Source organism: Homalodisca vitripennis, chromosome 5, assembly GCF_021130785.1.
Source record: "Homalodisca vitripennis isolate AUS2020 chromosome 5, UT_GWSS_2.1, whole genome shotgun sequence".
Lineage (NCBI taxonomy): Eukaryota > Metazoa > Arthropoda > Insecta > Hemiptera > Cicadellidae > Homalodisca > Homalodisca vitripennis.
Window position 1 is genome coordinate 108,049,879 of NC_060211.1, and position 27,960 is coordinate 108,077,838.

General features: G+C 37.3%; 1 protein-coding gene across 1 annotated transcript in view; it reads right to left on the bottom strand.

Moving 5' to 3' along the window:
• Positions 1–26,411, bottom strand: part of LOC124363577 (conserved oligomeric Golgi complex subunit 3-like) — a 61,384-nt gene extending 34,973 nt beyond the window's left edge. Inside the window, exons 1-6 of the mRNA XM_046818833.1 lie at positions 26,376–26,411; positions 24,979–25,092; positions 23,832–23,951; positions 16,481–16,588; positions 14,404–14,571; positions 2,112–2,338 (exon numbers count right to left, since the gene is read on the bottom strand). Coding sequence (XP_046674789.1) covers positions 2,112–2,338; positions 14,404–14,571; positions 16,481–16,588; positions 23,832–23,951; positions 24,979–25,092; positions 26,376–26,411 — 773 coding nt within the window. The remainder of the gene's footprint in view (positions 1–2,111; positions 2,339–14,403; positions 14,572–16,480; positions 16,589–23,831; positions 23,952–24,978; positions 25,093–26,375) is intronic.
• Between the last annotated feature and the right edge of the window lie 1,549 nt (positions 26,412–27,960).

Sequence of the window (27,960 nt, forward strand, 5' to 3'; positions counted from 1 at the left end):
GTCAAATTATATAGTTAATAATAATACTTTAGATGTACAATGCTATTGATGACACCATTCAGTGTACAATGTTGTGCCAATGAATAAAGAAATTTTGATTTGATTTGATTTGATTTGTAGCCAAAATACTGACTCCTAAACAATATTCACTAACATCAAGATCATTCAAGATTATTTTTTCTTGGGCCAAAACTATGGAATGCCCTGCCATATAGTATATTCAAAGATAAATTGGCTTTATCATCTTTGGATCGTCCATTTTAAGAAGTAGATGATTTTAATGGAATTACTCATGAATTAAACAATTATTGTTAATCCTAGGAAATTCTTTTATCAGTATTCTAAAGAGGTTTTTTTTTATTTAACGTATTGCTTCTTTTAGAAAGCTTGGATAAACTGGAGGATAACATTTCTCCTAACATTGAGCTTTACAGCAAAGTGTTTTCAATGTGACAATGAGTATCATTGAGTACCGTTTCAAGTATAATGACCAAATGATTTAGTTATTTGATTGATATCTGAGTATACAAAAATAGTCATGCACAGTTTAATTTAACTCATATATACCCAGATTATGGAGGAGATTAATTGTTACTCTGTGCGGTTGTACTAGTAGATGGTTGATACTGGTCCAATGGGCTTAATACCCAGTTTAAAAGATTATCTTAAAAAAATGAGAAATTACTTTTAATAATATAAAATTTGGATATCACTTGATTATATTTTTGTATACAAATTTTCAACTCTCGTCTATTCTCCATTCATTTAATTAATCATAATATCTTTATTGACAACTACATATAAACTACAAATAAAACGTGTGACCTGACAATTTATACTTCCAAACCAACATTACCATAAAGCTTATTCAATAAACAAAATAAACACCACCAGAGAATATTGTTGTAAAGCAATGTTTGTCATTTATTTCCTCTGATGACTTATATGGTCCATTCAGCAGGTGCTACAAGTGCATAATCTTTTATTGATCTAGTGTAATCTTGATGAAGATATATTCTCATTGTGTCATCAGGTGCACAATTGAGTGCATTACAATGTTTAAGACACATTTCCAAAGCACAACAGAGCAACTGAGTATTCTACACTTAACATAGCTATGGTGGGAAGGGTTGATTCATGTCAATATTGAGTATAGCTCCATTTCATCTAGATTACACTGGATAGCTGCTGAGTAACCATACTGAGCTCCTTTGTAGTCTGGGTGTTTCTGATGTCGAAACGATGCAGAGTTAATTTTGAACGTTTTCGTCTCTAACTTTTGATGGATCTTCAAATGTAGATTCCAGAGGTCACTTCGTATCAGTGTCAGATTTCAGACTCTACGCTAAACTCTACAGATACTATATTAATAATATATTTACAATTTTTTGAATTTGAAATATTTTTGTATACTAAACTCTAAACCCATTAAACTGAATTTTTCCCACAAATGCATGACCTGGCCAGTAAATAAACCTATTGGATTTATATATTAACATTTAAAACAGCCAAGTTCTAACTGGCGATACAGAAGAGATTTGCTAATTGAAAATTCTGGTTAAATCTAAAGACAACATGTAATCAGGAAGAAAATGAAAAACAAAATTAATCAACATCCTATAAAGTAAATTTTTTTATTCAACATGGCCCATCATTTCAAAGGGCAAAAACTAATAGTCTGTATTTAAATGATTTGTTTAGTTTTTATACACAATTTGAAGTGTATCAAACTAATCAATTGACAAATTTTAAGCGCCCAGCTTGTTTGAATTTGGAATTGAGAAAAATTGAAAAACGTGAAGGTTGATACCAGAGTCTTAGTTGAAGTAAGTATTGTAATAGAATTTAGGAGACAATGTTGTTTCATAATGAAAACAAGATACTTAGAGGCTATAAATATTAGGATTGTCACAGTCATATGAACCAATCTATCATGAAAAAATAATTATTACAAAGAGCACATCCTTTGCCCCCATTTTCCTCTTCCTAATTACTGAGTACAGAGCATGGATGATTGGCACTATATTATACTGTTAAAAGAAATAAGAAAGCTAAATATACAATAACGTGTCACAGCGATCAACAATTTTTTAGTTATTTTTAAAACTTACTCAGGAAACTTTGAACTGCGGTTTTCAACCAACTGAAGAATAGGTTTGAGTTTTAGGGCGGACGCTTGAAAACGAGCATAGTGGCTGGCATCACTACTGGGGTAGCTAGCTGTCTGCTGAGTGGCCTGTGTCAACACGCTCGTCACAAAGTTGCGAAGTAGACTGACAGCCCGAGACAGGCAATGTTGGTACCTGGCGAGGTACACTCCTGCTTCTTTATAGTCTGGCTGTATGGGAACAAAAGTCTATAAATAACTTCATATGTCAACTTATTAAACAAAATTACTAAAGCAATTCCAGCAAAGTTTAAAAAACAGAGCTTTAGGACTTTTCAGCAATAATTTAATTTGATTGCTCTATATCGGACGGACGTTATTGTCTGTCAACACAACAGCCAAGCAATCTTAGCAACATAAACGCAGGCTTCTTAAGAAATTAAATTTATTTTATTTCCACAATGTTCCAAATATTTAAAATATGTACTTCAATAATTATCACTTCTAAATGCATTCTTACTACTTTATTTAGCCTTTTGCGGACCTAACAAAAATGTAATGTTGATAGTGGATAAGACCAGCTGATGATATAATTTTCAATGTAATCATCAATGTAACCAACAATCTATTTATTTGAATTTTGTAGGTAAATTTGTAATTTAACACTAATATTGGCCTAAAAACATTTGATACCATGTTTTCAGACCAATAAATATAAATAATAATAATACTCTATATGTTAATTGGAGGGAAAAAATATCTGTAATGAAAGTTACTACACCATACTCTGCAACAAACTTGGAATTTAAAACTTTAGATACTTTTGGTTTAATTTGTGTGAAATGTTTGTGCTAATTTATAATTGTATATATTTTTTAAATAAAAATATTGCACTAATAACAAATTTGAGCTTTTATTAAAAAACTCAACTGTAATGATCATTTTATACTACAAATTTAAGAAAACCTATCTTTAAAAACATACTTTAGAGCTTATTAAAACATTAATTAACAAAATACATATTGGTGCCACACAATTACCAATATCAGGTGTGAGGTTGAGTTGTGTTTTATACTAAACTGATATAAAAAACCCAACTTTTATAAGGAGTTTTCATCACACTTATCTAGAAACGTTTAGAGGCATATAATCAACCTGTGTGTAAGAAAACAAAGAATATAGTGAAGATTAGTCAAATATGCTGAAAAACAGAATTATGAAATACAAGTCATAATATAAAGTCATATGCAGTGTAAATTGAATATTTCCAAAAGTGAACCCTAATTAAAAACTTTAATTTGAATTTATACAAGTACATAACTTTGAGAGCCAAAACAAAATGATCACCAGTAATTTAGGAGTTTTGGATATTAACCCTTTGAGTGCCGCAGCATTTTGATATATGGTATGCATAAAATGCCGAGCGAAAATGCCTGATTCTGCAAGGGTCTAGTTAAAAATTCATAACAAATTTATTTATTGGTGGTATAATGTCTTGGGTTTTTGTTTTTTTTTTTAGATAAATATATTTTCTTTATACATATAATACATTGATCACTTATTTAACGTTTTTATATAAATAAAAAAATTATTAACAAAAATTTTATGAGCAAAAACATTTAGTTTTTTATTTTGACACAACTTAGTGTTATTGAAATATTTTATTTTTTCACTTTTAGTTATTCTATCTTATACTCCATTTAATTATTTACAAAAAGACATATAAACATTTATTTTATACTTATAAATAAGGTTTGGAAAATAAATATGAAAATATGAACCACTACAAAACTAGAAATGTTCTAACCTAACCTAACATTCTGTGTATTGTCTACACTGATAATGCTTAAATCTAATGCCTGCAATACTAGGTCTTCATTGTCAGCAATGTTTTTACGACTCATTGTTTATAAATATCACTGAACAAACACAAAAACATAAAAACAATACGAACGTATTTAGTAAAGTACTAGATGCTTACGATCGCCGTAACTCGCGGCCGTCGTTCTTCTACTTACACACAGACTAGAACAACATACACAAACGAAATAATTTGAAGATACTAACACTACAAACCCATTTACACTTAAAAGCTTTCAATATCATTTGTGAAATAAACAGCAGCGCAAACAAAACTTGTGACGGCTCGTCCACGTAGCGGCCGATTCTAAACGCGATTGATGCCCTCACTTTACAACTGGCGTAAAAATCAGAATCTAACCAAAATGCAACAAAACCTACATCAAAAGTTACGTTGAAGCCTTTGGAATACGTATGTATAGTCATTGAGCCAATTTAGATAAATACTATATAAAATATATGCGTTACTGCAGAAGTCGCTAACAGCGATTCTGGCATTTCTTGCATATAATGCGGGATCGCTGACAGCGATGCTCCGGCACTCAAAGGGTTAAAAAGGGAACTAAAATCCCTTTGACTAAAAAAACTAGGGAACTAAAAAGCTTTGAATACTTTACAAAAATTAAAATAATAAAATCTTATATAGTATACAAAAACAGTAACAGCAGAGATAAGAATTTTCGCTATGAACTTAATGAACTTTTTTTGTTCTTTTAGGACAAGAAGCTTAAACAATTGCACCTAGTTTTATAAGGACTTTGCGCTACTTACAGAGTGACAGGATATTTTCATTGGGTAAGATTGAGAGAGGGGGACGTATCCTGTCGAGATTCATGAGGAAAAGTTTAGAGCACTAATCTCTAGTCATGTCCATAGGAAGAAGCAGAAGCCAGCTCTGAACCAGCCTCTCCAGTCAAAGCAGACAGGGGGTGGCACAACCTTATGCCTATACTGACAAGATCCTTTGACACTCCTAGACATCAATAACGTTGCCCAGATTTAAGTAACATCGGTTTTTGCTGTACCTATTGTGCATTTAACTGGAAGGTATAAACCGGCCAGAAGTGAACCCTCCTGGGGGGGGGGGGGGATAATGCACTTACAGGCCTGTAAAAGTTAGCGATACTTATGTGAGACTGTATGTACTATATGTCCTCACTCAACTGATTAAGCAGATGAAAGAATGTTGAACTGGTGACCGACAGACAGTGCTGGTGACTAGGCCTGTTAAGTATTTATTGCATTAAATAACTTGTTTTTTTATTGCCTAATATGAAAAGGCTACTTTTATTGAATAATAATTATGTATATATTTTTTGTGCAACTTATACTCTATATTTGCCTTTATTTACTAAACTGTATATACTACATTAATTCCATATCTCTTTCTGCGGCCTAGTGCCTACAATACCATTCCTTACTGGATTAAAATATTCACGTACAGTGACAGACCAATGAACCATTGTTTTCCCGAATCAGCTGTTTACTGTAAACTCACCAACCAATCACAACGGTTGACTTATCAATTGCCTACCTTGCAAGTGACGGCACGCTTGCTCGTTATACTCTCGATCCCGCCTGGGGCACTTATGTACTCTCTAGCCACTGCTTACCATACTTACTCTCTCCCCCATGTGTTACTCTCTCATTTAAATATTAGTTTATTCTATTTGTTGTACATTTACATTAACATTAAAGTCAGTGCTCTGGATTGGCAATCTCTACCAGAACGTCTCTGCTCCCGGACACCCGCGTCTACCGTGCTCTACAGGACTGGCCACAGTGTTATGAACTATTCGTTTGCGGTCGTATTGTGCGTGAGTGAATCCGTGAAGGACATCTTCCGTCTTCACGCCTGCCTACAAGACACAGCAGCCTATTTCCAACACTTACTGATCACAACCTGGCCCTCAACAACAGCAGACTACGGTTAGGTACCTCTCATGAAAATAAAGGTAACTGTTTATTTTATACACTTTATTTGAATATGCACTGTTCATAAACTCATTATGTGTAACCTAGTGAACTCTTGTTAAAATCAGTGTGTTCGGCGTCTTCACTGCCTAGTGTGAAGTGGTCCTTCTTAGTCGAGCCTCTAAAATATTATTTCACGGTTCTATAACCAAAATCCATTCTTTTCATGGTCCTTCGAGCCGGATAATAAGAACTTTAGTCCATTGGTGAATATCAGTGCAATCTCAACTCTTATAAGCTATATACAGTGCATATTTCAAAGTGTGGTTTCAGGTTCTTTCACGATTGCAAAGTCCGTGCAATATCGATTTTCCAATCCCCTCTCCAGTCATATCAGCTGTGATCATATCAGCTGTGACGTCTGATCATATCAGCTGTGGTGCTCTGTCGACTGCATTGTTTTGTTGACAAACAAGCTTTCAGACTGTTACAGCACAGGTGAACTGATTACTGTGTTTAATGGTTACCGCTTCTCAATACTTGCTGGTTATCAGCCCTACTTGTAATACGCATTATTCTAAGCAGGTTAAATATAAACAATCTTGGTTATTGACACTTTACCTTGAGCAGGACTTGCACCCTTATTGCAAAATTAAATGTTTATTTTGTCAACACTATATTCTAGTCTCAGCTTAAAAAGAAAAAAAGGCTACTTACTGCTCACAATTGTTTATTATAATTTCTATTTGAACATTGCTCACGCATATGTATGCATGGTTTATGGTTACTGTCACAACATTACCATACTTTACCACTGACAGTTTACATGTAGTACGTGCGCATAATGTTTCCAGAGCCTCTGCTACATTATAGCTGAATTTAGCTCAACAATAACCTTAATTGTTGTTTATTATTTAATAACAACTTGTCTTGTTTACGTTTTTCCATAATAACAGTGTATTTTATTTTCTCGAAACAAAACTATACTATAGGCCTATACGAGCCTACTCTACTTATTGCATTATTATTGAGTTTTTTACCTCAAAAAACTAAACAATATTTTTTAAATTGTTTTTCATTGTATTATATTGTTTAGATACTTCTTATTTCTTGGGGAAAATACTTCAGAGGAAAATAATTTAGTTTCTATTTTTATCACTGACTCAATTCAAGAGGACAATATTTTGTTTAATTTTTACTTTTGAAGTTTTACTCAAATTGATTAATTTTCTACAAACACTTTCAACATGGCGATGTCTCTTAAAGTGGCCAATGCAAAGCGAGAACACCTCTTTTCTCAGATACAAAGTATCTATGATTTAACTAAGAAGACTTCCGATCCAAATATACTTCAGCAGTTGCTTGTCAGAGCTAAATCTATTCAGAGACTTAGACAGGAATTTTCAGCAATATTAGACTTGTGCCACGAGTTGGAATTAAAAGTGGATGCCGACTATACACCTAACTATTCCGCATTAGCGAGCGTGGACGAGTTAGTTGATTACATTTCTGCTAACGTGCTTATGATTGAGACCAAGAGACAAGCTAAAGCTAATAAAAGCGAAACTATTCCGCCTGCCTCCCCTCAAGTCAACGTCCGGCTACCGAAATTGGAATTAAAAACTTTTGACGGAGCTGCCTTTGGACTTCTGTACGTTTCAATTAACGTTTATGAACAAGCCGTACACAACAATGCGCACTTAAGCGATGTAATGAAATTTCAATATCTCTTGAGCGTGCTTTCAGGCGAACCACTCTCTCTGATAAAGTCGCTAAATATAACTGAGCAAAATTATGCAATAGCTTATCAGCTGCTGAAGGATCGCTACCATAATACTAGGCGTCTACTTACACTACATTTAAATCCAAATACTAGACCTTCCTGTCATCTCCAGCACATCTGTGAAGAATATCCGTGCTTTCCTTAATCTTTTTCACGAACATACGCATATCACTTAAAGCGTTAAACAATGACATCACTAGTAACAACCCACTTCTCTCAGCCTTGTTATTACGCAAGATTGATAATCGGATGGTCACACGCCTAGAAACAGTTTCGAAAAAAGGAAGAGCTTCATACTTTGCCCTCGGTTGAACAAATAATTGAGTTTCTCAACCTGGAATGCAGCCACATTGAGGACAGTAGTCTACATGACAATATTGTGGACCCCAAGAACGCTTCAAGTTCTTATTTTGGGTCAAAACCCAAATTTGATAAACCCAAATCGTCTCTTAAAAACGTGAGCTTGTTAGCGGCTTCCTCTCCACCCTCCTCGGCCTATAAACAAGGCCCATCATGTTTTTTATTGCCATCAGAGCGGTCATAAAATTTATGGCTGTCCCAGCTTCGGCCAAAAGACACCTCAAGAACGGCACGGGATTATTAAACAGCACAACCGCTGTTCTTCTTGTTTGGGGACGCACAGATTAAGTGAATGTCAGTCTAAATTCACGTGTCGAACATGTCGTGGTCGTCATCATACCTTGCTACACTTCACTGATCGGCCAACACGGTCCAGTGTTAGTACGTTGGACCGCGTTCGTCCCGTTGTGGAGAACGGCCCGTGACGGCTGCCGGCCTGCAACACCTACACCTGCTGTCCGCCCTCCGCCTGCGACCACAGCGCTCTCACCTCCTAGCCCGGCCGAACACACCACACTACACGCTCATATGGCACACTGCATCGAGACCTCGCCCCTAGTACCTACGGTTCTTCTGGGTACTTTCTCTTGTCAAGCTCACCGCCTCTAACGGACAAGCTTATGTCTTTCGTGCGTTAATTGATTCAGGAAGCATGCTAAATTTTATTAGCGAGAAAGCCTCCCAACTGTTGGGTACACAGCGTCGTCCAGCCACTATTAATGTCGCCGGCCTTTCTCAAACCTCTGCTCACACACGCGGATTTTTAACTCTGGGCGTGGAAACTCTTGCTGGCCACCCAGTTGCCGCCCCACACTCGTTCCACATATTGCCACAAATCACTGTAGATCTCCCACGAGTGCAAATATCTCAGGAGGTCATGAATAAGGTTAAAAATATTACACTGGCTGATCCAACCTTCCACCTCCCTGGTGGCATTGACGTGCTTATTGGTGGAGCGCTATTTCCACATATTCTTACTCACGAGACCTACTCTCTTGGTCTCAATTTACCTCACGCCCTGGGCACCTGTTTTTGGTTTCGTGCTGATGGGGACGGCTCCCTGCACACCACTGACGCAGTCTGTCTCTACTATGGCTGTCTCTCTTCTCTCGACACTGCTGAGGTGGACCTCCACGCCTCTCTGCAGCGTTTCTGGACACAAGAGGAACTGCCTGCTCCCAGTAAAAGGTCTGCAGAGGAAACTCAATGCGATGAATATTTTTCTACCACGCACTCCAGGGACCGTGAGGGTCGATATATGGTCCGCCTCCCTTTCAAGGACACCAGTACTCATCTGGGAAGTTCCAAAGTTCATGCTGAAAGTAGACTCTATTCACTCGAGCGCAAGCTCCACGCTCCCACTAATGTGGAGTATTATAATTTATATTCTGATTTTATACATGAATATCTCTCTCTAGGCCATATGCAGGGCTGCCCTACTCCTGACTTAAGCACTCCCCACTACTATCTGCCACACCACAGTGTTTTTAAGGCACAAAGTAGCCACCACCAAACTACGCGTCGTTTTTGACGCCAGTGCCAAAACCATTCCGGACTCTCTCTCAACGACACTCTGTATGACCGGACCTAAGCTGCAAAATAATATTTTGTGACATTCTTCTGCGCTTCCGCCTTCAGAACGTAGTGTTCTCTTGTGACATCAGACAGATGTACCGCCAAATCAAGGTGCATCCTGACGATCAACATTTTCAACTGATATTATGGCGTGATCACCCTACCGACTTGATGTCCACGTTCAAGCTCACGACAGTTACCTACGGCCTAACTGTTCACCCTACTTGGCCATCAAAACGCTACATCAATTGGCAGAAGACGAAGGTCACCGCTACCCCCATGCTGCTGAGATTCTCAAGCACCAAGCTACGTCGACGACCTGATCTGCGGGCTGAGACTGAAGAACTCGCCGCTGAACTTCAAGATCAACTCATCAAACTCCTTCGGCTCGGTGGCTTTGAGCTCCGGAAATGGGTCTCGAACTCTCCGAGACTTCTGCAACACCTTCCTGAAGATCATCGGGAAATCCCAGTTTTTCTGCAACCCCTCTCAGGAGCCTCATTTCTCTATTTTGGGCCTTAAATGGACCCCTCTGACTGACACGTTTACGTTTTAATTTTAATTTTTCTTGTGAAAACCCCACTAAGCGTAAAGTGTTAAGTCTCATTTCTCAAGTCTATGACCCCTGTGGTTTTTTGGCGCCTTGCATAATGCTCGCAAAAAATATCATGCAACTCGTATGGATTTCTGGCATAGATTGGGATGATCCGCTCCCTCCAGAAATATACAAAAAATGGCACGCATTTTTATTTGAACTTAAGCACGTTGCTACTATTACAATTCCTCGTGCTATCCCCTACTCTGCTGCTACTCACTGGGACTTGCACGGTTTCTCTGACGCCTCAGAACTAGGCTATGCTGCTGTAGTCTACATCCGCTCTACCTCCAATGACACGGTGCACGTAAGCCAAGTTATGGCTAAAACTCGCGTCGCTCCTCTCAAAAGAGTGACGCTGCCCCGACTGGAGCTATGCGCAGCTCATCTCCTGGCCCAACTTGTGAAATATTGTGTTACTCAATTAGCTCCCACCCACAAGTTTGGTTCTAATTGTCTGCTGGTGCGACTCTACTGTGACCCTCGCGTGGATCAAAACACCTTCTTATCGCCTCAAAAACCTATGTGGCTAATCGTGTGGCGCAAACTCAAGAGCTTATGGCTGTGGAGTGCTGGCGCTACATACCCAGTGCTTCCAATCCTGCTGACTGCGCCTCCCGTGGGATCCTTCCCTCTCAATTGGTGGATCATCCCCTTTGGTGGCATGGACCCGACTGGTTGCGTCTCCCCTCCTCGGCCTGGCCAGATACTGATTCCAGCCTGGACTCGGTCCTCTTCTGGAGGAGCTTAGGGGAGCTGAAGCATTCCACTCCTGTCATTGCCTTGGCCACAGCACCGCCTACGTGGGAACCTCCTCATCCAGTACCTCTTCCTGGAGGAAATTGCTGCACGTGATGGCCTACGTCTTGCGTTTTATCCACAACAGTCGTTCACCAAACCGCCACTTCGGACCTCTCTCCAAGACAGAACGGGATTCCGCCCAGCTGCGAATTTTCAAGACCGTGCAAGAGGAAGCTTTCACTGAAGATCTAGCTCTACTGCGGGACCGAAAGATGTGTTCTACCAGACTTCAACGCCTCGCCCCATTCCAGGGTCCGGATGGACTTCTCCGCGTCGGCGGCAGACTGCGCCACGCTGACCTCACCGCCGAACGTGTCTCACCCGTGCATCCTGCCCAAGAAGCAACCCTGTCGTGGACCTCCTCATTGACCATGTCCATGTCAAACATCTCCACGCTGGCGCGCAGCTTACTCTCTCTCTGCTCTCCCAGCAAGTCTGGATCCTCTCTGCACGCAGCGTGGTAAGATCCTCGCATTTTTAGATGCCTCACATGTTTTAAGAATCGGCCTAAAAATAACGCCCCTCTCATGGCGACCTCCCCAAAGCTCGCATTACTCCAGCCCGAGCTTTTCTCTCCACCGGCATGGACTATGGTGGCCCCTTTTCGCTCAAGGGTCCATAATTTACGCTCTGTCCGCATATATTAAGGCCTATATTTGTATTTTTGTTTGTATGGTTACGAAGGCCGTTCGCACCTGTCCACCGAAGCTTTCCTTGGTGCTCTCACTCGCTTCGTTTCTCGTCGTGGCCTGTGCACAGACCTTTATAGTGACTGTGGCACGAACTTCGTAGGTGCTAAAAATGCCCTACACAAAATCCTCACGGCTGACCAGCGCAAAGGTCCAAGACTTTGCTGCTGACCGTTCAATTCGATTCGATTCCACTTCAACCCTCCTGCTGCTCCCCCATCAAGGTGGAATTTGGGAAAGTGCCATCAAGAGTGCTAAACACCATCTAAAACGTGTCATGGGACTCCACATACTAACTTTGTCTCAATTCATGACGCTCACAAGTCAGGTTGAAGCGATGCTCAACTCTCGCCCGCTTCACCGCTCTTTCCAGTGATCCCAACGACCTTCTCCCACTGACGCCTGGACACATTCTTGATCGGCTCCCTCTGGTTTCCGTGCCTGAAGAGAACTTGATGGACATACCCACGAACCCGCCTTCTCACTGGCATCTGGTTCAAGCGCTGCACCAACGTATCTGGAAGCGTTGGCAGCGAGAATAACTCCAGACTCTTCAGCAGCGCCTCAAGTGGAGCACTCCTTCCCGCAACCTCCAACCTGGAGACCTCGTCCTGGTGCATCAGGATACTCCCGCTCTCTCATGGCCCCTTGCACGGGTCACTGATGTCACTCCAGGACAAGATGGTACAGTTCGAGTGGTACATCTCAAGACCTCAAGTGGAACTCTCACTCGTCCAGCAGTGAAGGTGTTTCTCTTACCTCACCTCTACAATTAATTAACTGTCTCTCTACCACCCGCCTATAACCTTGTAATTTGAGCCTATGTTGCTCTTTCTCTCATTGAATCCCAAGGTGATTCAAGGCGGCCGTATGTTAAGTATTTATTGCATTAAATAACTTGTTTTTTATTGCCTAATATGAAAAGGCTACTTTTATTGAATAATAATTATGTATATATTTTTTGTGCAACTTATACTCTATATTTGCCTTTATTTACTAAACTGTATATACTACATTAATTCCATATCTCTTTCTGCGGCCTAGTGCCTACAATACCATTCCTTACTGGATTAAAATATTCACGTACAGTGACAGACCAATGAACCATTGTTTCCCGAATCAGCTGTTTACTGTAAACTCACCAACCAATCACAACGGTTGACTTATCAATTGCCTAACTTGCAAGTGACGGCACGCTTGCTCGTTATACTCTCGATCCCGCCTGGGCACTTATGTACTCTCTAGCCACTGCTTACCATACTTTACTCTCTCCCCCATGTGTTACTCTCTCATTTAAATATTAGTTTATTCTATTTGTTGTACATTTACATTAACATTAAAGTCAGTGCTCTGGATTGGCAATCTCTACCAGAACGTCTCTGCTCCCCGGACACCCGCGTCTACCGTGCTCTACAGGACTGGCCACAGTGTTATGAACTATTCGTTTGCGGTCGTATTGTGCGTGAGTGAATCCGTGAAGGACATCTTCCGTCTTCACGCCTGCCTACAAGACAGCAGCCTATTTCCAACACTTACTGATCACAACCTGGCCCTCAACAACAGCAGACTACGGTTAGGTACCTCTCATGAAAATAAAGGTAACTGTTTATTTTATACACTTTATTTGAATATGCACTGTTTCATAAACTCATTATGTGTAACCTAGTGAACTCTTGTTAAAATCAGTGTGTTTCGGCCGTCTTCACTGCCTAGTGTGAAGTGGTCCTTCTTAGTCGAGCCTCTAAAAATATTATTTCACGGTTCTATAACCAAAATCCATTCTTTTCAAGGCCTGTATTAGTTAGCAATAATTACATGAGACTGCATGTACTGTATGGCCTCATCCAACTGATCCAGCAGCTGAGTGAAAGTTGACCTGGTGACCGACAGTGCTGGGGACTAGGCCTGTATTAGTTAGCAATAATTACATGAGACTGCATGTACGGTATGGCCTCAGCCAACTGATCAAGCAGCTGAGTGAATGTTGTACTGGTGACCGACAGTACTGGGGACTAGGCCTGTATTAGTTAGCAATAATTACATGAGACTGCATGTACTGTATGGCCTCATCCAACTAATCCAGCAGCTGAGTGAAAGTTGACCTGGTGACCGACAGTGCTGGGGACTAGGCCTGTATTAGTTAGCAATAATTACATGAGACTGCATGTACGGTATGGCCTCAGCCAACTGATCAAGCAGCTGAGTGAATGTTGTACTGGTGACCGACAGTACTGGGGACTACACCTGTATTGGTTAGTGATACTTACATGAGACTGCATGTACGGTATGGCCTCAGCCAACTGATCAAGCAGCTGAGTGAATGTTGTACTGGTGACCGACAGTACTGGGGACTACACCTGTATTAGTTAGTGATACTTACATGAGACTGCATGTACGGTATGGCCTCAGCCAACTGATCAAGCAGCTGAGTGAATGTTGTACTGGTGACCGACAGTACTGGGGACTACACCTGTATTAGTTAGTGATACTTACATGAGACTGCATGTACGGTATGGCCTCAGCCAACTGATCAAGCAGCTGAGTGAATGTTGTACTGGTGACCGACAGTACTGGGGACTACACCTGTATTAGTTAGTGATACTTACATGAGACTGCATGTACTGTATGGCCTCATCCAACTGATCAAGCAGCTGAGTGAAAGTTGAACTGTTGACCGACAGTGCTGGGGACTAGGCCTGTATTAGCTAGCGATACTTACATGAGACTGCATGTACTGTATGGCCTCATCCAACTGATCAAGCAGCTGAGTGAAAGTTGAACTGTTGACCGACAGTGCTGGGGACTCTAGTCGGCGAGTTATTAGTTGCAGCACTTTGAACTGGTGTAGTCGTTCGCTGACTGCATTGTTGATGTCACTCAGCTTCATCTAAATGGATTTAAAAGCCATTCTCTATCAAAATGTATATAATAAAAACAGCTTGTAAGATAATATTACTCTACATAAAAGAAAATTATAAAATATTATTACTGTGTCAACTTTTTCTGACTGATTGAAAACAACACACACTGATTTTAATAGTAAATTCACAGAGTATAAATACATCTGACAATAGAGATCCAGGTTCCAACTTAAGTTGGTCAGGCATTTATCCGCAATTCACTAATTATTTTAATAAAAGCTGCTTGTTTATAATAAATAAATAATAATAAATGATAATAATGTCTTTTATTCAGTTAGCATATTTCAAATATACATTATTGTTTTACAAATAAACTCTTAACAAATCAAGATATAGTTTTAAAATAAGAATAAAAAACAATTATATACACATAACAATACATGGATAAGTCTAGTCCTATCTAGAAAGCAGCATCACGAAGTTGAAAATGAACCTGATTGCAGGGTTCTGTAACCTCCATTTTCTACCCATGTAGTCAGCTGCTCCCATAGGTAGGATAACAGTAGCTGAATACTGACAAAACCTATAGCTGCAGCTTAGCTAATTCCAGTAGCAATGTTCAGAACCTGTGCAGGCCTCTCAGTCCACCAAGAGCACGCTGGGAGGCGACGTGAGATACGTGGTCAGTGAAAGTGAGATCAACATGAAGCAAAACACCGAGAGTCTTAACCCTGTCACACACGGTCAAACCCCCACCGTCGAGCATGACCGCCACCCCACCCCTACCAAGGAACTGCACCAGGTAGTGTGGGGCAATATGAAGGACTGAACATTTGTGTACGTTGAGCTTAAGACCATTGTTTACTGACCAGGTTGAGACAGTTTTAAAGTTTTTGTTCACCCGAGTAATAGCAGTTTTCTCAGGCTCATACGCCAAATACAGTTGCCAGGCATCTGCATAAAAATGAGGAGTACAATATGTAACACAACTGGGAAAATCCGAAGTGTATAAATTGAACAATATTGGACAGAGACAACTGCCTTGAGGCACACCTCTTGTTTTAAAGAGAGGCTTAGAAGTCTCACTGCCAAGCCGTAATAACCCATCTTGGTTAACATTTCATGGTTAATCGAGTCAAATGCTTGAGAATAATCAAGCAAAACAAGGTGCTATCTCTCCCTTTATCCTTTGCTTCAAATAAGTTACTAAATAAATTGCCATACGCCAAATACAGTTGGCAGGCATCTGCATATAAATGAGGAGTACAATATGTAACACAACTGTGAAAATTCAAAGTGTATAAATTGAACAATATTGGACCGAGACAACTGCCTTGAGGCACACCTCTTGTTTTGAAGAGAGGCTTAGAAGTCTCACTGCCAAGCCGTAATAACCCATCTTGGTTAACATTTCATGGTTAATCGAGTTAAATGCTTGAGAATAATCAAGCAAAACAAGGTGCTATCTCTCCCTTTATCCTTTGCTTCAAATAAGTTACTAAATAAATTGCCATACGCCAAATACAGTTGGCAGGCATCTGCATATAAATGAGGAGTACAATATGTAACACAACTGGGAAAATTCGAAGTGTATAAATTGAACAATATTGGACGAGACAACTACCTTGAGGCACACCTCTTGTTTTAAAGAGAGGCTTAGAAGTCTCACTGCCAAGCCGTAATAACCCATCTTGGTTAACATTTCATGGTTAATCGAGTCAAATGCTTGAGAATAATCAAGCAGAACAAGGTGCTATCTCTCCCTTTATCCTTTGCTTAAAAGTTACTAAATAAATTGGTGAGGGGCATGCATGTAATATCCACTAACTAACTTAATATAATTTATTTCTTTATATTACACCTGTCACCTTACGAATGTATTAAGGCCCAATTGATGCAGATACAAGCAAGAAAGAAGTAGTTGAGATACACTACCTGATCTGCCAACAGCTGTTCACTAACTTGGTGAAGTGAGTTAGTTCTATTGGTAACTTGTCGATATTCCTTGTTCAACTCATTCAGATGGTTCAAAGACGATTCAACCTGCAAACATTATTTATAATTTAGAATTTAGCAGTCACTACACCACATATAATAATATGAAGTGAAGTATGTTCTAGAAAGTCGTTGATGTTTTCAATTGAATTACAATAAGATGGCTGTATCAAAATGGAATTTTCTCAATCTATATGGATTTTAGTAGCAGAATCCATCGTTAGAATGTGTGCTCTATTACTCCAGTTTGTTTATAACTAAGAAGAGTTCAGTTTCCACTGTTGTTTGTGTTGTGTACGGGTTACGGGGAATCGGAATAAAAGACTGAATTAGTTTACATCATCGACTGTGCTCGGTTAAGGTTGGAGGGTAACAGAGAGAGAGACAAGGGCAGGACACTGGAAGTGGTAGGTGGTACGATCTGGTGGCGTGATGAGAACAGCCAATGGCATTTATTCAAACTAATCACCCCATATGACGTCACAGCATCATAGATCATACAGTTGGTCTTTGGCTGTGGCTTTAACTTGCCAGTAACAATTTATAATATGTATAATAATTATTATTATAAATTATTATTTGTAATTCAATACATTACATTTCCTCCCTTCCAAATTTCAAAATAAATTGAATTCACACAAGTCATAGATAAATTAAACAATACAAGTGTAATAATAAAATATAATAAACACATATAAATATAAATAACACATATCATTATTAAATGTCATCCCTTAAGTACTGTAAGTTATTTACAAGTTTTAATTTCTCTACAGTTTCCTAATACGAGTTGGGTATCTGTTTGTATGATCAGCTGTTCTAGTGACAGAGAAGGAACAGCTGAGGGTAGAGAAAGACGTGGTCTAGAATGAGGGTAGTGAATGTGACATGGAGAGGTATGATCGGTGAGGAGGGGAGAGACCAGCTGATCTAGTGAGGTCAGTGTTACTAATTCTGACTGGGCTTGGAGTTGGCGGACACTGAGCGCCTGTCTCACGCTCCGCAACTGTAACGGTCCTGAGATGGTGGAATTTGACTGTCACTGTCAACAATACTACTGTGTAGTCCTATCAGCTGATCAATATGTCTACTCCAAATTAGACCAGTTTTTGTCATAACAGAATACATTACATTATTTAACTGTTTTATTACAATGCCCTCTATCCATTTGTCTTAGAGCGATAATCTCTCACTAATACAGATTGATTAGGAAATAGAATTCTCGTTTTTTCTAAAACCGCCAAAATATTCTTTTTGTTTGTCCTGTTTTTAATTGCACAGTTCTGGCTATATTAGGTCTGAGTAAATCTAGCCTGCATCTTAGTGGTCTATTAAACATTAATTTGGCAGGTGTCTCGTTAGTAGTGCTATGAACGGAGTTTCTGTAATCAAATAACATCCTAATTCAAGGCTACTTTAGTATCAATATTTTCTTGAAAAGCCAATCTTATTTTAACGTTTAGCATACTTAACTGAGTTCTCAGCCTGACCAATTAGACTGAGGATGATAAGCTGGTGAAAATGTATGTCTTATACCATTAAGTTGCATGAAATTTTTAAAATTCAACTGAGGTAAATGGTGGTCCAATTATCACTATGGATAGTGACAGGTAATCCAAATCTAGAAAATAGTTCTCTTAACTTTTCTATAGCTAGCTTAGCTGAAGTAGAGCCTACTTCAAATACTTCCAACCACTTAGTGTAAGCATCAATTACTACCAAGTAGGTCTTATCTTTGAAAGGACCCAAGTAATCAATATGCAATCTTTCCCATGGCATAGATGGATAGTGCCAAACATGTAGATTACTCTTACTAGGACTAGAACGTTCCATAAGACAGGAAGAGTAATTGTTCGCTAGGCTTTCAATGTTTTCATCTATATTTGGCCACCAAATATAGGATCTTGCTACTGACTTCATTTTTACAATTCCCAAGTGACTCGCGTGTAACTCATTTAATATGTAGCTACGCAACTTGTTAGGAACAACAATTCTATATCCCCACATAACAATGCCATGCTCAAACTGTTAGCTCGTCCCTATCCTTTGGAAATAAGGTAACAATTCCCTATTCTCTCCTGACAAAAAATTTGGCCATCCGTACATCACATAGTTATGTAAATTTGTTTTATAATAGGATCATTTTGGTTTCAGCTTTTACATCTTCAAAAGTTAAAGGTACTGAACTTTCAGCGATACAGTGTAAATAGGTACCTTTCCACCTTGGTTCATTGTTATTATTTACAACGTGTTTAGTGCTTAATGGTAAGCGTGATAATGCGTCTGCGTTACCATGCTTTTCTGACCTTACATACTGTACATCAAAATTGTATCCACTTAAAAATAATGCGTATCTTTGTAATCGGCTTGCTGCGAAAACAGGTAAACCCTTTTTCGGTCCAAATATGCTAATTAAAGGTTTGTGATCAGTACACAATGTGAATTTTCGGCCCATACAAATATTGATGAAATTTCCTTACTCCATATACTACTGCTAAAGCTTCCTTATCTATTTGTGAATATTGACATTCTGCTGGTGAATAAAGTATGAGAGTGGTATGCAATAGGTTTCTCAACGCCTTCAGGGGTTATGATACTAAGTACGCAGCCCAGCCCTGTCGAGCTTGCGTCTACTGCTAGTTTTACAGGCAAACTTTGAATCATAATGCGCCAAAACTGGTGCTTTAGTCAAAACATCCTTGAACATGGCTAAATGATTTGAGACATTTTTCATCAAAATCAAATGGCACGTCCTTTTTTAACAAGTTGTACAACGGACCTCAAGATTGTTGACAAATTTTTGATAAACTTTCCATAATAATTTACCAAGCCAATAAAAGCTTTGACTTGAGTGACAGATTTAGGTACAGGTGCTTTAATTATACCTTTAATTTTAGATTCAGAGGTATGCAGTCCATCTTTATCGATACTAAAACCAAGATACTCGATTTTGTCTACAAAGAACGTACATTTATCTTTCTTTACGGTAAATCCTTTTTTCACTCAGGCGTTTACAAACCTCTTGCAACCTACTTACATGAGTTTCGTTATTAGGTGCGGTGATAAGAATATCATCCATGAACACTGATATGCCTTCTAAATTAAATGCAAAGATTGTTCAATAACTCTTTGAAATATGCCTGGGGGCTGATGAGATTCCATAAGGCATTCTACAATATGAGAAAAGACCCTTATTGCGTGCTAATTGTACATAATTTTTGTGACTCACTATCTAACTTTAATTGCATATAGGCTTGACTAAGATCTATTTTTAGAGAAACGTTCTCCATGCCTGTAAATTTGCAAATAAATCTTCTATTCTAGGTATAGGGTACTTGTCTACTTCTAGATACTGATTTAGAGTAACTTTAAAGTCTCCACATAACCTAATTTCACCGTTCTTTTTTAATACTGGTACAATGGGCTTCCCCATTCCGAGCTGCTTACTGGAATTAACACTTGTTCGTCAACTAAGCGTTGTAGTTCTTTTCTACCTTACTTTTCAATGAGAATGGTATCGGTCTTGGCTTAAAATACCTAGGACTAGCATTTTCTTTTAGATTTAGTTTTACTGGTTCGCCTGTATACTGACCTAGTTTCTCAGTGAACACTTCTGGAAATTGATTAGTTTAGCTCGGACGTCATTGTCTCGAAATTAGCCTTGTTATCTATAGGTCTGGTTTATAACACACAAGTTATTTTTAAACGAAATGTCAACTCCCAGTACTTTAAGCCAATCACGACCCATTAAAGGATGTGAACTTCCTCTAATCACATACAAATCTAAGCATTTATGTATTTTCTCATAGCAAACATCAACATTAACTTTGCCACAGGTATAATAGGTTCATTAGTGTACGAACTCAAAGTTAGGTCGTTTTTTCTAACAATTTACAAGAACTAAAATTATTTTCATAAAAATCCTCACTACACACTGTGACACTAGCTCCAGTATCAACTTCAAATATGGTTTCTCGACCTTGCACTAGGACTTTAATCTTAATTGGGTCAACTCTAATTCTTTTACGGTGAGTTTCATTTACTTTAAATAAATTCTGTATGTCCTCGACATAACTCTCAAGATTTTCATCACTCTGAAACATAATTCTTAGAATTATTTGAATCTGACAGTTCTGAACTATCATTTACAAAATTATGTTTTCTTATAATCTTTTGTTTTTCTTGTTTTGAAAATTAGACTGATAAGATATACCTTTCTTAACTTTCGAAAGCTGATTGTCTGGTAACTTACTAATTTCAGTAGATCGACATACCTTAGATATGTGATTTCTTTTACCACATTTGTGACACACAACACCAAACAATTTGCACTGCTTCCTATAGTGACCACACGGCCCACAGCACGTACACTGCACCTTGACTTCGTGCCTTGCGTTGTAGCTCGCGCTGCCACCGCTGCCGCCGACTCTCACATGTGGGTGGTGATGCGCTGCCATCCGCTGGACCCCGGCTGCCGCCGTTCACTGTCAATGCCGCCCGCATTCTTCTTCCGCCGCTTCCACTGAGCAGCAGACGATTTTCACAGCCTGGTCGAAGGTTAGGGTGGTCTCTCCCAACAGCCTCTGCTTGGTCGACTCACTCCTGATGCCGCTCACCAGTCTGTCTCTGAGATAGTCGTTGAGGGATGGCGCCAAACTCGCAGTATGCAGACAATTTCTTGAGGCTGCGATGTACTCTGCGACTGATTCTCCTTCCTGTTGATTCCTTTTGCTGAATTTGTACCTTTCAGCTATGAATGATGGCTTCGGGTACAAATGGTCCTGAATTAACTTCACTAATTCATCGAACTTTTTCACTGAAGGTTTTTTCCGGCGTACATAAATCTCGTAACAAACTGTACGTTTTCACACCCACGACTGTTAGTAACATACTAACCTTTTTGTCGTCACTAATACTGTTACAGTCAACGAATAATTCAAATCGTTCAACATACGAATTCCAAGTTTCTGCACTGTTGTCGAAGTCACCAATTCCGCCAATAATTCCCCGCCCATTTTTACTGTTTCACTAAATAAAGACGAAATGTTCTAATTTACGACCTTGTCTTCCAACATCAAAATGTACCGATTTTGAGTCCACGTGACGCCAAACTACAGACACACTTCCTCCCACTATAATTTTCGGAGAAATTATTTACGCACAATCGAACAGGTTGCATTGCACTCGCGGGAATCGCATTAATACCTCGTCGCCAATTGTTTGTGTACGGGTTACGGGGAATCGTGAATAAAAGACTGAATTAGTTTACATCATTGACTGTGCTCGGTTAAGGTTGGAGGGTAACAGAGAGAGAGAGACAAGGGCAGACACTGGAAGTGGTAGGTGGTACGATCTGGTGGCGTGATGAGAACAGCCAATGGCATTTATTCAAACTAATCACCCCATATGACGTCACAGCATCATAGATCATACAGTTGGTCTTTGGCTGTGGCTTTAACTTGCCAGTAACAATTTATAATATGTATAATAATTATTATTATAATTATTATTGTAATTCAATACATTACAGTTTGTTTGTTTGCTCAAGTAACATAAACATAACAAAAAATTACAAAGTTGTTGGTGAAATGTGTGATATATAACCTATATATTAGCATGTTGAACATATGAAATGATTGCAAATATGTTTAGATCAATTCAATTGTAATACGATATACAATTCTACAATCAACAATTATTTTTCAAATGCATACACGATTAAAAGTGAACATGGATATAATTCTACAAAACGTTTTTATGTGATATCAAAAGTAAAAAACAAATACACAAAAAGAACTAGGCAGTACTTGGTTCCTACTTTATTAAATGTCTTGTCTACAGACATTAAAGAGATCTCTAGTTTTAGAGTTTTAAAATTAGAGGTGAGGAAATGGATTTTTTAAATATATATTATTTGAAATAAAGTTACTGAATGTTATGTTATGGTCTAATTTAAAATAGTAATTTAAGAAAACATTTTGTTATTGTGTTGCATTGTGTATTTCGTTGTTTATTATATTTAGATATTTTAATTGTTATTATATTTTATTATTTTGTATTATGCTCTATTGTTATTATATTGTTATGTTGCCAAATATTTCATATCTCCTGATTTTTGTTGTTGTTGTAGTTCATATTTTTTTATCTAGGACAGTCTAGTGAGGATTTCACACATATTTTTGAGATTTTTATTTCTCATAACTTGCTGTTCTACTTTGTTATTGATATTATAGGATTTTGGATTTAACATATTTTTAAGTTTGGTTTGTTCTGAAGAATGTGTAGTGAAATAGGATTTTTGGACAATGTCTTGAATGAACGGTAATATTGGACTGAACTGTATGAAATTGTAATTGAAATTGTTGTGCAAGTTTTATGTTATTTGAAACTGTGGACAAGCCTTATATGGTTTTAGCAGTTTCAAACGAATTATTGCAAATTTGTAAATATCGATTGAATAAAATTTACTACTATGTTATATGTTCTATGATGCTTGTTGCATAAATATGACTAAAACCACCTCAACTTACTCTCCTCTACTTCAATATTTTCAATATATTTCATCCTCAATACCAGCTAATACTTAACACAGCCAAAGGCCTTATAATAGATCATAACACCCCTAGAGCATTCTATCACCATTCATTCAAGACAATAACTATATGACCTGGGAATTGTTGTAAATGTGTTTTTTATCATATTGAAACTCACACAAAATGTAATTCTTCTTCAAATAATCTCTAAGTTTATCTTAAAAAGATGGTATTAAAGATACATGGTGGTAATGGATATAGTCACCCAGTAGATCCAAATAATATTAATTTTACAGTTGAAGCTGGTAAGTGGTAAGTTGGATTTTAGGAGCTTCACTCTACTATACTATTCAGGAGAGGGCTGAGGACTGTTTCCCCATACAATATTACTGTCTTGACCACAATATTTTCAAAAACCATTACTTTTATAAGGATAAAATTATTTTAATGTAGCAGTGGTAAAATATTGCTATTAAATTTTGTTTGGTAATCCTCTTAATTTTTTAAAACTAACAAATATATCTGAAGGAATAAGGAAGTTACTGAGAATTGAATTTATACACCAGCACTCAGATACTCTAAATCCAGCTGTAATTTGAATACATTTTTTAAGTAGTCATTAATGAAATTGGGAATAAATAATAAATATAATCTAACAAAAGTTTATTTGTTTTGTAATATTGTAAATGTAGGTATAATTAACAAGTTTGTGAAAACAAGTTATTCAGGCCACTTATTGGTAAAAGTAAATAGAATACCTGAGTTAGGAGCTGGGAGCATTCTTCTTTGCGTTCCGCAAGCTGTTTGCAATAGTTTGTATATACAAGATCTTCATCTTCTATCCACTCTTTTTCTAGACTAGAATACCATTGCAGAAACTAAAACATAAGATTATTATAAAAGTTATTTACTAAGTTAATTTATGTTATTTTACTTTTTAAAACTACAGCAACAAAAAATCCAGAGGGTCACTCGTGCTCTTTATAGATGCTAACAATCATGCTAACAGTTTGTTTTTCCACTAGATCACAGTTTTGTGCCCTCCTGCATCCTTATTAGCAATCATTCCGTTTCAATTAGTTATGTTTACACACTGGAACCACAACTAATACTTTGTTTTATTATTGTTTACATTTTTCCAAATCCTTAATTTTTATCACTTCAATGTTCTCCTTACATTATATGTGTTGTGTTCTCAATGTTTCGTGTTTATAGTTGTTGAATAAGTTTTTAGTTCTTCTGCTACCTCATGGAACAAGACAATTTGCATACTTCAGAAGTAGTCAGTGATATTGAAATATTGAAGATACTCAAAGACTGACACAAAATTGAATTATAAAAAGTAAATGAATGGTTATTGTATGTAATATAAATATCATTTTAATAATAACAATTGAATGTAACAAACAGTTTTATCTCATCTCCCAAATAACTAATTCAGGAGCTTATCACAAAATCATCCAAAAATGAAAAAATTAAATTAATTTTGATTATTGTTATTGTGCTTTATAATTAGTTAATCCAATAAAAACTGGTTTTCCATGTAAAAAAACATTGTGCTGTTTTGAATACAAAAGTATTTAAACAATTAAAAAAAAGTAATAGAACATTGATAGTTATTTTTTATTTTTTTTATTTAACATTTTTTGTAATATACTAAAAAATTTTGTTTTAATTATGTGAAGAGAGCTTCAAACACTATGTTGGTCGTAGAGCAGCAATATAGACTAAAATGTCTTGAAAAATTGGCTAATTTATCTGTATCCAAACTCATTCTATTAATATTTTAGTACATGCATGAATTTTTTCCAAAATCAATTTAATCATACAGTTCTAGAGAGACTAGGTTAATTGCTTCCTCAATGGGTTAGTCAACAAAATTATTAGAAAGTTGAATAACTGCACCTGGCTTGTAGATTCTATACATGCCACACTGTCGCCTAATATGTTGAAGTTCAAAGCATCTTTATCACTATCTTCCTTCTTTAATTCATTGGTTATTGGTTGCCTGAAGTCATCCTGAAAAATAAGTATGTTAATAATTTATTGGAAACAGAAAAATTTTGTTTGTTAAAAAAATGGTCTTGTTAAATAAATTAAGTCTAAGATGGCATTATAAAAGGTTTTAATTTATTTGAAAGGTCCTATGGATATTTTTATTTCGATCTTGCTACACAAATGAAAACTGATCATTGTAAATAGGAAATACATTTACATATGTGAATGTAAAATAATATTACAGAAACATTACACATAAATGTTTATATTTATAGAGTTCTTAATTTTATTCAGAACAACTTCTTCTACTAAATAGTGAGTGAGAAATCTGCCTATTTATTTGTACTAAACCTGGTCACAGAGGCTGTCATTCCATATCACTTAGAAATGTTCTGATCTTCTTACCTAGCCACATCAGATTTAAATGAAATTTTGCAGGGATTGCCTTCATATAAATTCAAGAAAATAATGAATTTCATTACTTTTGTATCAACCAGTTGCAAAATAGAGCAGCTTTAAACTTGTAAAATGCCTGAAACTCATCAAGTACAGAGCTGTGAGAGGTATAATTTTAAGTTTTCAAAAAGTATGTAGGTATGTAATATATATATGCAAATATATATCCCTCGTGGATACTTGTAACAAAAAATGGTAACCACAAGATAACAATCATATTTGAGTTGTCAGATTTGTTTTTTTCTTCACTGAACAAACTATTATACAAATCTGAAACGTAGTTACATACATAGTCATTATGTGCCTTTTTTAACATTTTTGATCGGGGGCCAAGAGGTAAATACATTATAACTAACTGATTTCGTTCAAGATTTATATGTGGGCTTATAACACTTGCACATCCTTTAAAGGATGATATTGATTTCACTACTGAACTGAAAGTCCTATGTTGGATTCTATCAACACGATAGCATATCGGGATTTCCGATAGTGTATAGGACAACACGATGGCTTTTTCATTTAAAAAATTATTTTAGTAGACAGGGACAACTATTTTTTTTTTATTACATACTGTGTAAGATACACTTTTTTATCAGTTATCCAAACTGAGAAAGGTGAGATGGCGTTTAGTGTAAAGTTAATAATTTCAGCCATTTTCACAAAATACATGAACTTAAACTTTAAGTAAGAAGTAAAGTTAACATAAAGTAACATTATGAGTTTCTGTTATACTCACAATTTCTGGATTATGCAAGTAGCTATGTTTGCATAACCTTGGGTAAATTTTATTTTGAGAATCATGTATTGAAACTATCATCGAACTGTGTCATTTCTAGAATATTAGTTACTTGTACAGTGCTAGCACTAGTCCTGTACGCCCTCATGCATTTTACAGGGTTTTCCAATCTTCTTAAAGTAAGTTGAGGGATGAACTAATAACAGTTTTTTGGGTTTTTTTTTAAATAAACTAGGTACTTATGCACTATACGGACCCCACCTATTTTTGTACACATTGGGCACAGTTAGGAGGGGAGAAATTGTGTAGCATGAATATGAATATATTTACAACAATGAACAGAGAGAAAAATGGTTACTGTGTATTGGTGTCATCCCAGAAGGCCACAGTGTCCGCTAGCAACGCATCAAACCTATTGCCTCTGGTCTCCGCTACTGCCGACCGCCACATGTACTCCGCCAGGAAGGTATCCAGATGATACTTACCAGATGAGTTCCCCCTTTGGACTTTATTGCGCCACTTCGCACTACCCCACATTCTTTCTACACACTACGTGTTGGCCCCAGTTTCGGGATCTACGAAGTTGCAGCTGTTGTACCGATTGTATTAAATAGTAATTTTGGGGTAACTGGATTACCGGTGGAAGGAGTAGGCCCAGAAGAATGATAAGGACTGGACAGTACAAAAATAGCCTTCTGTCAGCGAGGCGCGCATCGCAGATGGGAGAGTTTGATAACGAAATTGAGAGGTGGGGTGAGGTAGACGTGCCTCTTGATCTGTAGTAGTGGTAACGATTAAAGCCTTTGAAAGTGTTTAGAGTTGTTTCTTGCTAATCGTCATCGAACCTGCAGGTAAGTGAACTTTTTAACTGGAGTCCAATCAATATATTAATTCTTAGTTATTTTGAATAATCTTGGGGAAAGAAATATTGTAAAAATTAAATTTAATGGGATTTTGGAACTTGTCCTTTTGATCTGTGCAATATAAAACTTGTTGGTGCAGTGAGCACATGTATATAAAATTTTATGTAAAAAAAATACTACAAGAGTTTTGTGGTTGTTACAGATGCGTTCAGCAATTTAATTCTCTAACACTGAAAAGAAATCACTTTAATTCTCTAACACAGAAGAATTTTTATAATACAAATATTGTTGATATTTAAAGTAAAGTAAGAAATTAGTAACAGAATAAAATTGAATTTTGAAGATAAATTAAAGTGAAGAAATTAACAGATCAGATCAGAGTGTGAAAGTTTTGAATTTTGAAAATTGAATAAAAGACTAGCTGTGAGAACTTTGTACATTTTTTGAGTGACGAATATATTACAAGTTTGAACTTAAAAGTAATCAAGAAGTTTTTATTTTAACTTTAAATCCAGTGATTATTTTCAAGAAGAAGTTTTATTTTAGTTTTAAGTTTATTAATTTCAGAAGATTTTTGTTTTCTTTTTGAACCTTTACAAAACTTAAATTTCAAAGCTAACCCCTCATGTGCCAGTAAAACGGTACACTGTGGTTGATCGAAATATGTTCAAATCCAGCACTTTCCAGTTCACTGGTTTTGTATCCTTTCCAGCAGTCAGACATAATCGTATTACCTTGTTAAATATGCTCCAGAATATCAGCCATAAGGGTAGCTGCACAACGGTTCAGTACCTTAACCAAAAATCTAGCATTAGTTTCCCTCAGAGTCCGCCA